The 12,708-nt window shown below is 50.9% G+C and overlaps 1 protein-coding gene and 2 non-coding genes across 3 annotated transcripts; all 3 read left to right on the plus strand.

The window, feature by feature from the left end:
* Positions 1-462: 462 nt before the first annotated feature.
* Positions 463-12,575, plus strand: DKC1 (dyskerin pseudouridine synthase 1). The gene is made up of 15 exons (XM_038588737.1): positions 463-589; positions 1,296-1,363; positions 2,011-2,097; positions 3,211-3,302; positions 3,624-3,808; positions 4,419-4,483; positions 4,859-4,985; positions 5,213-5,343; positions 5,731-5,874; positions 7,852-7,972; positions 9,175-9,293; positions 9,997-10,100; positions 10,480-10,588; positions 11,347-11,466; positions 11,736-12,575. The coding sequence occupies exons 1-15, from the start codon at positions 574-576 to the stop codon at positions 11,799-11,801; spliced, it is 1,554 nt and encodes a 517-aa protein (XP_038444665.1). The 5' UTR covers positions 463-573; the 3' UTR covers positions 11,802-12,575.
* Positions 5,437-5,573, plus strand: LOC119868657. The gene has a single exon (XR_005386634.1). It is a non-coding gene; the product is annotated as a small nucleolar RNA SNORA36 family (small nucleolar RNA).
* Positions 10,284-10,410, plus strand: LOC119868658. The gene has a single exon (XR_005386635.1). It is a non-coding gene; the product is annotated as a small nucleolar RNA SNORA56 (small nucleolar RNA).
* Positions 12,576-12,708: the final 133 nt, after the last annotated feature.

Below are 12,708 nucleotides of genomic sequence, written 5' to 3' on the forward strand. Positions count from 1 at the left end.
GTTTCACCTTTTTTCTTTTTTTGATCGTGCGGCCGCTGGAGGCTTTAAAAGCGCCCGAGCGGCTCGCACTGTCCCCCCATTGGCCAGCAGCGCCCCAGCTGCGCGGGCTGCAGGCAGCAAAGAGCTTTCCACGTCCCTGTGCCTCAGCGTCCGCGTGTCCACTCAGCCGACGCGCCGCCAACGTAAAGGGGTCGGCGAGGGGACGCCGGCAGCCGCTGTCACCCGTCCGCCGCGGCCCCGGCGGGGGTCAGGGACCCGCGGCCCGGGCCACGCCCACAGGCCGGGAGCCGCCTGCGCATGCGCGTCCCGACCGGGCGGGTCCCGAGGCGCACGCGCGAACACCGCCCCCGCGGGGGGCCGCAGCAGCCAATGAGGTTCCGCGGGCGGCCCGCGCGCCTGGGGCTCGGCTCCCGGACCCCGGCCCCGCCCCCGGCCCCGCCCCCCGGGCCGCGGCGCACTACGCAGCGGGCGTCGCACAGGTGGGCGGGCCCAGGCGGCGCGGCCTGACGGCGGCGGGAGTCCGCGCGCTCCCTCGCTGCTGGCGCACGCGGCTCGCGCGCTGTGCGGGGCAACATGGCGGACGCGGAAGGTAGGGGTCGCGCGGCGTGGGTGGCCGGGTGGGCTGCGAGGGCGACGGCGTCGGGGCCGAGGCGGGCGCTGCCCTCCGCCCGGCCGCCCCCGTGGCAGCCGCGGCCTCCGGGCTGGCCTCGCCTCTGGAGCCGGGCGACGGCGGAGGGGTCCTCCCAGTGGCGTGCCTGCGCGAGGCCCGAGCCTCCCGCCGATGGCACCGTCTCCCCAGGGCCCGGACCCCGTCACCGGCGTGGGCCGAGCCGGCGGCCCCCCGCGGCGGGAGACCTGGCAGGACATGTCCCGCCGCCTGTCCGGGCGCCGCGGCCAGCGCCACGCGGAAAGGCCGAAGGAGCGGGCGGGGAAGCAGAGGGGCCGAGGGGCCCCGACTTGCGCTCAGCTCCAGGTGGCAAAAAAGTTCTGTGGGCCGCAGACCGCGGAGGGCACCCTTGAGTGGCCACTTACGGAACTTTCTGGCCCGTGGGGCGAGCACTTGGGCGGCAGGTTTAAGCACGGCCACGTGGTGAACCGTACTGGGAGCCGACATGTGCGACTGCTGCCGGTTGGCTGCGGAGCCTTGCAGCCCACGCGCTCGGCCGTACACACCTCGTGGACCCCAGCCTCGTGGGCCCCACGTCCATTTTCCGCTTGTTCCTGTTCCATCCTGTATTTTAGGCTTCATTGCCCTTATTTTCGGGGAAAACTCCCAAACCTCTTGTCTCTTGTAGTATTAATTTTGCCGAAGAAACATAAGAAGAAAAAGGAGCGGAAGTCCTTACCAGAAGAAGATGTAGCGGTGAGTGGGAATATGTTTTACTTTGGACTAAACGGAAAGGTTAGGGAGGGAGCACATACGTAACAGCTGTTTTTAAAAGTCTCTGATGAATGAGTCAGAATCGGGTAGTGGTTGTGTAGGGACTACACAACGCCAGCCTCCTAAATCTCTCTTGTCCAGGGCACTTTCCTAAATGGTGTTGACGAACACCAGCTGCTCTCCCTGAAATTCTTTCTTATGACACCCACAGACCCACTATCTCTCTTTCTAAGTTACTGTTCCCATCTTTCTGTAAAATTTTATTTCTGAAAACAGAGAGTGCTCATGAGCAGGAGGATGGGCAAAAGGAGAGAGGGAGAGAGTCTCAGACACCGTGGCGCCAGACACAGGACTCCATCTCAGGACCCTGAGATCATGACCTCAGCCCAAATCAAAGGTTACACGCTTAACTGAGCTGCCACCCAGAGGCCCCTACATGTCCCCATCTTGAGGGCACTTCACTTACCCTTCTGAGATCCTGGTTCAGTTCTTTTTCACTTGGGAGGTCCCAGTGAGGAGGCATGGAGATTACCAGCTTTTTTATTTAAGAGGCTTAGACTAACAGGGTAGTAACGGAATTATTCAAAATCAGGTGACAAGTCTGACATTGTGTTTCTGTCCTGTTTAAGGAGATACAACATGCTGAGGAATTTCTTATCAAACCTGAATCCAAAGTGGCTCAGTTGGACACATCTCAATGGCCCCTGTTGCTCAAGGTATGTGGTTGACATTATGTGTCCAATCAGTGCCTGACTTTTAAGTTATTTAAGTATTCAGCAGTTCATTAAGAGTAATTAGCATCAGCATCTTTGAGGAAGTGCCAGATGATACAGTCTAAAGCAGCATTTTTCACGGTATCTCACATGAAGGACCAGGTTTTTTTTTTCATTTCCAGTGCACACAGTACTGTAGTGGAATGCAGTTTCGAGTCTTACAGCAGTGTCCTACTGCCGTCAAAGTTGATAAGTAACTAGTTCTTGGTTTCTGTATTTGACTCCACGTTACAGGCTTGTACCAGTTTGTGTGTCACACTTGGTTCAGAACTGCTTTAGTGCTTCAGGCTATGGGCTTTGAAGCCAGACCAACTGGAGTCAGGCAGTGTGTTACGTTCAAACAGTCATTTAAACTCGGAGGCTGTCTGCTTATGGTTTTCTTCTCTTAGGAAGGCGGGTGAGGACTGTGGGTAGCAATCCATGAAACGAGTTACATAGAGTCTACCATGTAACTGGTCGATACTTACGAGGTGAATGAATGAGATTTGCTTATGTAATTCGACACAGTTGAGTTTCTGTTTGGCCAGATGGCTCTTCCATTCGTATCTGTTTTTCTATCGTAGGTCCTCAGGATATACTAGTAAATTGGGTATGCCAGGGTCCCTACTGTCGTGGAACTTAAACATCTAGGGTTGGGAGATGACAGTTAAAAAATCATTGCTATTTGTGCTAAGCACCATGATGAAACTAAACTGGTCAACGTGAAAGATGAGCTTCAACTGAGGGGAGCTCTTTTAGACCTGGGCAAAGCAGAGGTGGGAGCGGCTGAAGCAGGAACGAACTGGTTGTGTTTGAGAAATGTCGTTGCCACTCTTAGTACCCCAAGAAGTCTTTCTAGAGGAGTGATCAAATTTGAATTCGGTTCCTATAGGTAGTTTTTCCTGTGTATAAGGAGCCTTAATGGTCTGTCACCCTAGATAATGAAAATGCAGGAGCAGAAACCAAGTTTATGAACTTGCGGGTTAACCACATCATGGTTGATAGTGGTGCCGACTCTTGTTTTACATATGTTAACGGCCTGTTAAGTTTTTTTTGTGTTGTATTTTTATTTTCCAGAATTTTGATAAGCTAAATGTAAGGACAACGCACTATACACCTCTTCCTTGTGGTTCAAATCCTTTGAAGAGGGAGATTGGGGACTATATCAGGTAAGTGTGTTGGGACCATGTACTGTTCACACTCCTTTTCTTTTCAAAAAGACCGTTTCAGGGTCGCCTGGCTGGCTCAGTTGGTAGAACGTGGGGCTCATGATCTTGGGTTCATGAGTTGAACCCCACTTTGGTCATACAGTGTACTTGAAAAAATGACCTTTTTTTCACATCATTTCAAGGAGGTAGTAGCATCTTAGAATGACCTAGAATTGCCGTAAATACATAACCTGTACCCATGGTGAACTTTTTTGAATCGTCAGATTTAGTTTTTATGAGAGGGACAGAAATGATGGCACAGTGGTTTCTTTTCCATTTTAGGACAGGTTTTATTAATCTTGACAAGCCCTCCAACCCCTCTTCCCATGAGGTGGTAGCCTGGATCCGCCGAATACTTCGGGTGGAGAAGACGGGGCACAGTGGTACTCTGGATCCCAAGGTGACTGGTTGTTTAATCGTGTGCATAGAACGAGCCACTCGATTGGTGAAATCTCAACAGAGTGCAGGTATGTGGAAGAGGGGATAAAGAGGCAGCTTTTGATATCGAAAGGCTTTCTACATTTCCTTTTCTTCTGCCTTTTGGCCCTTGATAATGGTCTCTTCATCAGTTAAAAATCCTGAGCTGGGATACTCTGTACCGTCTGTCCCTTGCCAGATCCTAGTGCATCTGCCTTTCTTGGAGTTCCCGGTACTGGACATGGTGCACATCAAGTTGACTAGATCTGTTCCTGGCACGGAGGCGGGGCTGTGTGGGTCCAGCTCTAGGCTTACCGCTCCAAGCTCCTCTGGGTCTTTGCTGCTGCTTCTGCCTTAAGTGCCCCTCCCTCATTTTCATCAGGGGAAGCTCTCCTACATGACCTTGCAAGGTTTTTTCCGAAGCAGTCTCTACATTGGGTATTCCAGCTGTCCCTATCAGCACATTGGAAGTTGAACTCCCAATGAGAGAAAGTATCTTTCCTTTCCATGTCCAAACCATGAAATTTGTGTCGAGGGAAATTTTACACAAAGAAGTTGTCAAATTGCATGTTTTTCTTGCTGCACAAAATGGGAATATGAGCATATAAAAATACAGAAAACTCAGTGGCCACACCTGACTACTCTTCTGTCATTTTTTAGGCAAAGAGTATGTGGGAATTGTCCGGCTACACAATGCTATTGAAGGGGGGACTCAACTTTCTAGGGTAAGTTTGTGATTACAGGGAGGGTACCTCTTGGCAACTTGTGTATCTGAGCCCCTAGCTGTCCCTCCAGAGGTCGGTTTTCCTGGCTGACCTGTCTTGTGCCCTTTTCAGTGGGCTGCTCACGCCAGCCCGGGCAGGTACTGCAGATTTGCAAGGGCACTTCAGCCCTGTCCCCTCTGAGGAAAGGGCTCTGATAAGCACTGAGTCATCCCTGTGTCATTGAAGAGAGAAGCAAAAATGGAAAGAGCATTTTAGGTCTTAAACAATTGGAAGAAACTTTTGATTTTCCATTTGTGTACTTAGACTGCCGCAATAGCCCATTTGCTCCTATTGGAGAGTCCATGCATTGAGTCTTTGCTTTGTGCTTACTCCCAGGCCCTAGAAACTCTGACAGGTGCCTTATTCCAGCGACCCCCACTTATTGCTGCGGTAAAGAGGCAACTCCGTGTGCGGACCATATATGAGAGCAAGATGATCGAGTATGATCCTGAAAGAAGATTAGGTGAGTCATTAGGCCTCTGGGCAGCTGAATTGCCATTGACCACATGTGGACAGAAGTGCGTTCTTGAGAGAACTACATTCTCTTGTCAAGAGTAGTTGCCCTTAGTATATGGTGTAGCCGGAGTCTGGTTCTGTTGTGCTTAGTCCTACTGACTTAGAAGAACTCTGGGTTTCTCAGTCAGTGATGTGTTTACTTTGGACAATTGCTACTTTGTGTGTGTGTCTTAGGAATCTTTTGGGTGAGTTGTGAGGCCGGTACCTACATTCGGACGCTGTGTGTGCACCTTGGCTTGTTACTGGGAGTTGGCGGTCAGATGCAAGAACTTCGGAGGGTTCGTTCTGGAGTCATGAGTGAAAAGGTACACTATTATGGGACTAGAAGTTTTAGAGCTGGTACCTCGTATTTTCCCGCCCTTGGTGGAATTTCTGCTTCCTATTCTGGAAAAGACAATTTCCAAAGTGTTGAGTTCAGTTCAGGGCAGCTTCCCTGTTCTGTTAATTAGACTTTGGAACATTGAAGCCTGGGCCGTGAGAGGTGGTTGGATAGAACGCATTACTCTATTCATTTCCTACCTCTCAGCCTACAGAAATGCCTACTTAGACTTCAGTATATCAGCGATTACAGATGTGTAGAAGAGACTGAAGACTAGAGTTTGGGACTAAAATTCAGGTTTGGGAAGTTTGGGGTCTGTTGAACTATTTCAGATACAGTGACACTGAATAATTGTCATATGGCTGCTTTTCAGGACCACATGGTGACAATGCACGACGTGCTTGATGCCCAGTGGCTGTATGACAACCACAAGGATGAGAGTTACCTGCGGCGAGTTGTTTACCCTTTGGAAAAGCTGTTGACTTCTCATAAAAGGCTGGTGATGAAAGACAGTGCAGTAAGTTCTGGGTTGTAAGTGGGCTTTGGACATAATGAGATTCCACAAAGATGAGATACAGTCCGTATTCTGAAAACCTCACTCTATGTAGAGATGAAAGATGACGTGAACCTATTTTCTTTTAGGTTTATTTTTTTCTGGCTTTGTAGATTGGACTCTGGAATGTTTTGTCTTTTTATTTTATTTTTTTATTTTAATTTTTTTTGTTTTGTCTTTTTAATAAGCATTTATGATCAACTTGTTTTTACTAAATCAAAACCAAATATACTAGATTAAACTGAGAAATTTAATGGTAAACGTACTTCCATATCAAAATTAGGCAGATTGTTTAAACATTTACTTTTGAGTTTTCCTAAAGTATCAGTGGTACATAAAATCTGCCTTTCTGTAAGCTGGTAGTTCTGTGTGTGCCTGAGAATCCTTGATGTATTTGCATTGTTGCCAGAAAAGATGTTCTTAGAAAGATAGTATTTATTGATTGGAGAGAGGGAGCATTAGCAGTGGAGAGGGGCAGAGGAGAGAGGGAGAAGCAGATTCCCCACTAAGCAGGGGGCCTGATGTGGGGGACTCGATCCCAGGACCCTGAGATCATGACCTGAGCCAAAGACAGATGCTAAACCAACTGAGCCATGCAGGTGTTCCTAAAAAAGAATTTTGCTTGGGATTAAAAAAGTTAAGATGGGCATTTCAGAGATATGGTAAGCTATGTCCTTGGGAATTTTACTAGGAAGTTTTTTTCTCTTTAAAAATCTTAGTTTGAAAAAAAAAATCTTAGTTTGAGGCTACAAAACTTAAACATCACTGAAATTACCAAGGTATTTTTTTAGTGTGTTTACTACATAACCTTGAGAGTACTTATCTTTTTTTTTTTAAGATTTTAAATAATCAAAAAAAAAAGATTTTAAATAACCTGTATGTATACCCAGCATGGGGCTTCAACTCACAACTCCAAAATCAAGAATCACATACTGTACTGAGTCAGCTAGGTGCCCTGCAAGTAGTTCTTTTAATCACGTGATTAATTATGGCAGGGAGAAAATAGCTAAGTTGAGGGTGTTCGATGCACTTTTTGTATGTTTTGCTTTGTAGTAAGAGACTAAAAGAAAAACTACAGAGGTGTACTAAACTATGCCATTATAATTGAACAAATGTAATCGCGTGAAACAGTGTAAATGCTGGGGCCTCCTTACGCTGGGGTCAGACTGGTGCCCTCTGGGTGAATTAAAGTGGGGGGGTGGAATGTGGTCAGCAAAAGAGATCTAGGTGGATGAAGACAAGATGGCACAAGACCTTGAGCTCTCAGGGAGAGGTGGCCTTCACTTGCATGTAATTGGTTCAGCAGGCCTCGGTAATCTTACTTGCTAGGTACTTTGGGAGCCTGTTACAGGCCAGGTCTCCCCAAAAAGCAAAAAGGTCTCTTAGTTCTGTTATGATTTTCCTCCTTAATGATAAGAAAGAGAAGAATAATTAAGGAAAAGTCAGTCTGGGTTTTGGTAGAAGATGAAAATACTGTTAAGTCCCATGGATGAATGAGGGGCAGGAATTTAAACTCCCCTTTAATGACTTACTTTCTGAGTAAGTGTGTCTGAGGTGCCTAGCTCATAATGGATGGTTGCTTCATAAATTTTTTAATTTTTATTTATTTATGATAGTCACAGAGAGAGAGAGGCAGAGACACAGGCAGAGGGAGAAGCAGGCTCCATGCACCGGGAGCCCGATGCGGGATTCGATCCCGGGTCTCTGGGATCGCGCCCTGGGCCAAAGGCAGGCGCCAAACTGCTGCGCCACCCAGGGATCCCTGGATGGTTGCTTCATACGCCAGATTGCAGCCAATGGCTATCAGTGCCATCAGCCCCATCCTGTAGGCCGAGGCTGCACTGTCAGGTCCACCCCAACATTCTCCTTTGCACCGGCGAGGGTAGGGATGGAGGGTTAGTGCAGTGGCTAGGACTTTGACATGTGATGCTGTCCCTGCAGGTGAACGCAATCTGCTATGGGGCAAAGATCATGCTCCCGGGCGTTCTCCGATACGAGGATGGCATCGAGGTCAATGAGGAGATCGTCGTCATCACCACCAAAGGGGAAGCAATCTGCATGGGTAAGAGGGGACGTTGCCCAGTGTCTTCTGCACATCACAGCCAGGCTCGCTAAGATCAGGCCCCTGAGCCCTGGCTCCGCAGGCTGTCTGGGGCAGGTGAGGGCGGTCAAAGCAAAGGACCGCAGCAGAGACCCAGATGAGGAGGAGGTGGACGGCTCTTCCCTCGTCCCACTGGCTGCTATTAGAGGCCACGTCTTAGCAGCCTGGCTCCAGCGACGAGGGGGAAGATCCTCAATGAGGGGAATAAGTATCTATGGTAATTGAGATGAAGGAGGGGAGGCCGTTTCTTGTCAGCCTGTACCAGTTACCTTGTGAATGTTTAGCTGCTGTTAGATTGTCCCTTAACACTTCCAGTGTTCTGTTGCCCATGTGTGGCCTGAGCCCCCAGCCTGGTGAGGGTATCTTCAGGGTGCTCCGCTCTGACTGCTCCATAGAGCCCTGCTTGCAGCTGAGAAGGGGATCCGATGACAAGCTTTCTTGTGCAAATTAGGCACATTAGGTGAACAGCTCTGCTTTACTTTTTTTTTTTTTTTTTGCTTATTAAGAGGTCTCCTGAGGGCCTAGAAAGCATTGATTTTTATGCAATTAGTGTAAACATTTTTTAGACTGATATTTTTAATATGGTCTCACAGTTTTTTTTCCATATGAACATCCTCAGCAAAGGAAACCTCAAGGCAGTAGAGCTTCAAGTATTAAATGATTTTTTTTGGGCAGCCCTGGTGACCCAGTGGTTTAGCGCCACCTTCAGCCCAGGGTGTGATCCTGGAGTCCCGGGATCGAGTCCCACGTCGGGCTCCCTGTGTGGAGCCTGCCTCCCTCTGCCTGGGTTTCTATGTCTCTCATGAATAAATAAATAAAATCTTTTATAAATAAATAAGTGACTTTTTTTAGAGTTTTTTTTATATTATTTACTTATTTTAGAGGTTTCATTTATTTTGAGAGAGAGCATGCAAGCAGGGTCGGGAGGGAGAGACTCTCAAGCAGACAGTATACTGCACGTAGAGCTCGACACAGGGCTTGATATCACAACCCTGGGATCATGACCGGAGCCGAAATGAAGAATTGGACACTTAACCAGCTGAGCCACCCAGGTGCCCCTTAAATGGGGTTTTAAGATTTCTATAAAATAGTAGAATCAGGGCTCATCACATTCCAAGTTTCTGCCCTCCAAGTCATTCTTCATCTCTTTCCAACACCTGCAGCCATTGCATTAATGACCACAGCAGTGATCTCTACCTGTGACCATGGTATCGTAGCCAAGATTAAGAGGGTAATCATGGAGAGAGACACTTATCCTCGAAAGTGGGGTTTAGGTCCAAAGGTAAGTGGGACTGGGCGTGTGCCCTGCTCTGAGTTACCTTTTCATTTTTGTGTTGTTGAATACTCACTTGGGTAGTTCTCCGCTCTGTCTCTACCACCACAACCTTGCCTTGTACCGGGCTCTGGGGAGTGATGGTGAGTAGAAAAGGGAACATCTCAGACCTTAGAGATTTTACTCTAATGGGGGAAAGCAGATGGGCATCACTAATTGCATGGCTAATGGTGAATTTCAGGCAAGTTGAAGTCCTATCAAAGAGTGTAGAGCGGTTCCTGGCACCTTGGGAGTCCAAAATGAAGGGTTTGACTTGATTGGGGGCGGGAGGGTGGGGAGTCGGGTCTGGGTAAGGGATTTTTGTTGGTTCCATGCCAGCATAAAGGATGTAATAGTATGTGTTGATGAGGTGAAGAAGGGAGGGGAAAGTCTGGGGAAACTGGGATAGTATGTGCAGAGGCCCGGTCGTGGAAGAATGGGGTGAGAGGCGATGCCACCAAATGACATTTCAGAGGCTGTCACTGGTACAGTAGGCTTTGTGACGTTGGGCAAGTCCCATGATTGCTCCTGTTGGAGAGAGTTCTGAGTGCCTTGCAGAGAGGGGTGAGGCCCAGCTGGGAACCCACGAGGGAGAGGAGCCTTATTTGAGCGATCCTAGTACCTGCTTCTCGCGTTACACTGTTCTGATGTCGAAACCCCAACTGTCTCCCAGGCAAGTCAGAAGAGGCTGATGATCAAGCAGGGCCTTCTGGATAAGCACGGCAAGCCCACAGATAGCACACCTGCCACCTGGATGCAGGAGTATGTGGACTACAGGTGAGCACAGGGTGCTTCAGAGCCCCAGGCGGGTGGAGACGGCCCCTCGCCGCCTGGATGCAGTAGTAGTTCCCCAGCTACAGGTGAGGACGGGCGCCGGCGGGGTGGGGTTGGGCCGGCGCAGAGCTGCTGTCGCGGGACTCCGGGGACCTGCGTGGTGCTCACGAGGCCTTGGGGCCTGCGCAGCAGACAGTTGCCCTTTTCTAGTCTGGCTCGAGGGACTCTAGAGGGAGTCCGTCTGCGACAGTAAGTGGTGAGCTCGTGTCTGTCATCAGTATTTTGACGATGGCCGTAGACTTGCCAGATAGCGCTGTGGAGGATGTGGCAGGGCCTCCCCGGAAAGCCGCCCTGCGTGTCTGACCTCCTACCTCTCTTGCAGCGACTCTGCAAAGAAAGAGGTGGTAGCCAAGGCAGGAACAGCCGCACAGGAAGTCACCGAGGTAGTAAAGTCCCCCAAAGTGGCTGCCGAAGTGGTGAAAGCCCCGAAGGTAGGTGGCATGCTGCAAGCGCTGCGCCCTGTGCCCGGCGGAGGGGGGGTGTCCGCTGGTCCTGAGCGTGATTGCACACCAGGCCCGTGTTGTGGCCCCACGCAGCCCGCTCCCCACCCCCGCACAGCGGAGACCATGCTGTGCCAGGCGTCGGGGTGCCCGTCGGTGCTGAGCGGGTTCCAGGGGGCGTTCCCTGCTGTGGCTGCCAGGAGCGCTACGGGCTCAGCTCACATTGGCCTCGGCTCCCACCTCAGCTGAGGCAGCAGTGCTGGAGCGCAGAGGGGTCCATGGGCTCCTGGCCCCACCCTGGGTCAGATGGTGGCACAGCTGTGTGGAAATCCACTGTGCGAAGCTCGGGGGGCAGAATCACCTGAGGCTGACCACCTCTAGGCAGCACGGGATCGGTGTTGGGAAGTTGGAGGACAGTAGGCAGTAGTACCTCGACTTCTCAGGGTTGGGGACCCGCGGCTTGAGAGTACAGCGTGGGTGCAGGGAGCGAGCTGGGAGGCGCTGCTGGCTGCCCCCTGGGGCCCCCGGCCCTGCTGCTCCGGTGCTCCTGCTGGGCCCGTGGCTTCCCGGTCTTTGGGGCGGAGGTTGTTTGAATCCTCTGCAGATGAAGGCTCTCTTGGGGGTCGTAATGAGGAAATGATCGTGTTGGGTTGAGTCGGGAAGTCCTCTGGCGCTTCCCGTGTTCTTACTGGACGTTTCTTCCCCACTTTGCCCACGATCTCACATTTGATCACTTGTCTGCACCTTAGCGGAAGCGAGACAGTGAGAGCGATGAGCTGTCTCCACAGCTGCTCAAGAAGGAGAAGAAGAAGAAGAAGAAGGAGAAGGCCAAAGCTGCCGCGGAGGGCGCGAGTGAGCCCGCAGATGGGGTATGTGGGGAACGTGGTTGGGAGGCCCGCGCTTGCTTAGCCGGAAGGGGCAGGGGGCAGCGTTTGCTGGCAGCCGCTCGTGCTGCAGACTGTTGATGGCGGGGCGCGTCTGAGTGGCGTCTCTTGCGGACTGTCTAAGAGGGGACATTGGGGCCTCCCTGAGAAGGTCCGAATATCCTCACTGGTCCGGAGGCGGCTTTATGGGGCCTTTGGAAGTCGAGCCGATTGGGTTGTTAACGGACGCACTGAGGCTGCCCTCTCTCTCCCAGGACAGTGACAGCGCCAGGAAGAAGAAGAAGAAGAAGAAAATAAAAGCGGAGGTGGTTTCGGAGTAGTGGACGCCAGCGCAGGCACGGTGCCCGGTCGGGAGGAGACATTAAAGCCTTACTGAGAAAACGTAACTCTTTTGTTCTTGAGGGAATGGAACGCAGGTCCCAGGAAGCTCGGAGAGTTCAGCGCTTCGCAGCTGCTCCCTGAGAACTCGGGGACGAGACCCGGCGTGCTCCCCCCACCCTGTCCTGTTCTAAGGATGTGGGTGCAGGAGGCAGGCTCGATGCCGCCCGCTGCGCTTCTCGGGAGAGCTGGGAGTCCCCTCCCTCAGATCCAGGGTGGCCCAGGAACGTCTGCGGGCGGCGCCCGGTGGCTGTCGCGACATCTAGCCCTCTCCTGCTTTGCACCCCCCCCAACTCATTTTAAAAGTCTCCACACGTGGCCCAGTGACCCGATGTGGAGCAAGGAAAAGAACTGAATCCTGTTGGTCACTTGGGGGATCAATCTTTTGTCCCGTGTCCTAGGAGGACAGTGGTCTTTTCTGGTGTCAGAGCCATCTCTGCCCCCCCGTGTGTGTCCCTGTCACAGGCAGGCCATCCCGTCAGCTCTGTCCAGCCCCCCGCCCCTCCCCGGCTTTAGCGGCCCTTTGTGCCCCTTCAGAGCCTGCGTGGACAGCCTCACGCACTTGAGTCCATCTGCCTACTTGTGTTTGTGACAGAAGCTAGGAAACTATTCCAGACTCTCTCTTTTAACCCTCTTTTACTTTCAAAGGATGAAATTACTTCTTGCTGGGAGAAGGTTGTACTTTTTACTTAATAAAGTCTACTTGTTTTTAAGTATTTCTGTTGGGTCTTTTATCGCAGATGTAAAACTAGCAAAACAAAAAATATAAACTAGTTTGATTAAAAATCTAGGGGACTTTATGTCCAATTTGGAACACAGGGCTAGTTCATTGCTTCCTTTTCTTTCCCT

This window comes from Canis lupus, chromosome X (genome assembly GCF_011100685.1).
Source record: "Canis lupus familiaris isolate Mischka breed German Shepherd chromosome X, alternate assembly UU_Cfam_GSD_1.0, whole genome shotgun sequence".
Lineage (NCBI taxonomy): Eukaryota > Metazoa > Chordata > Mammalia > Carnivora > Canidae > Canis > Canis lupus.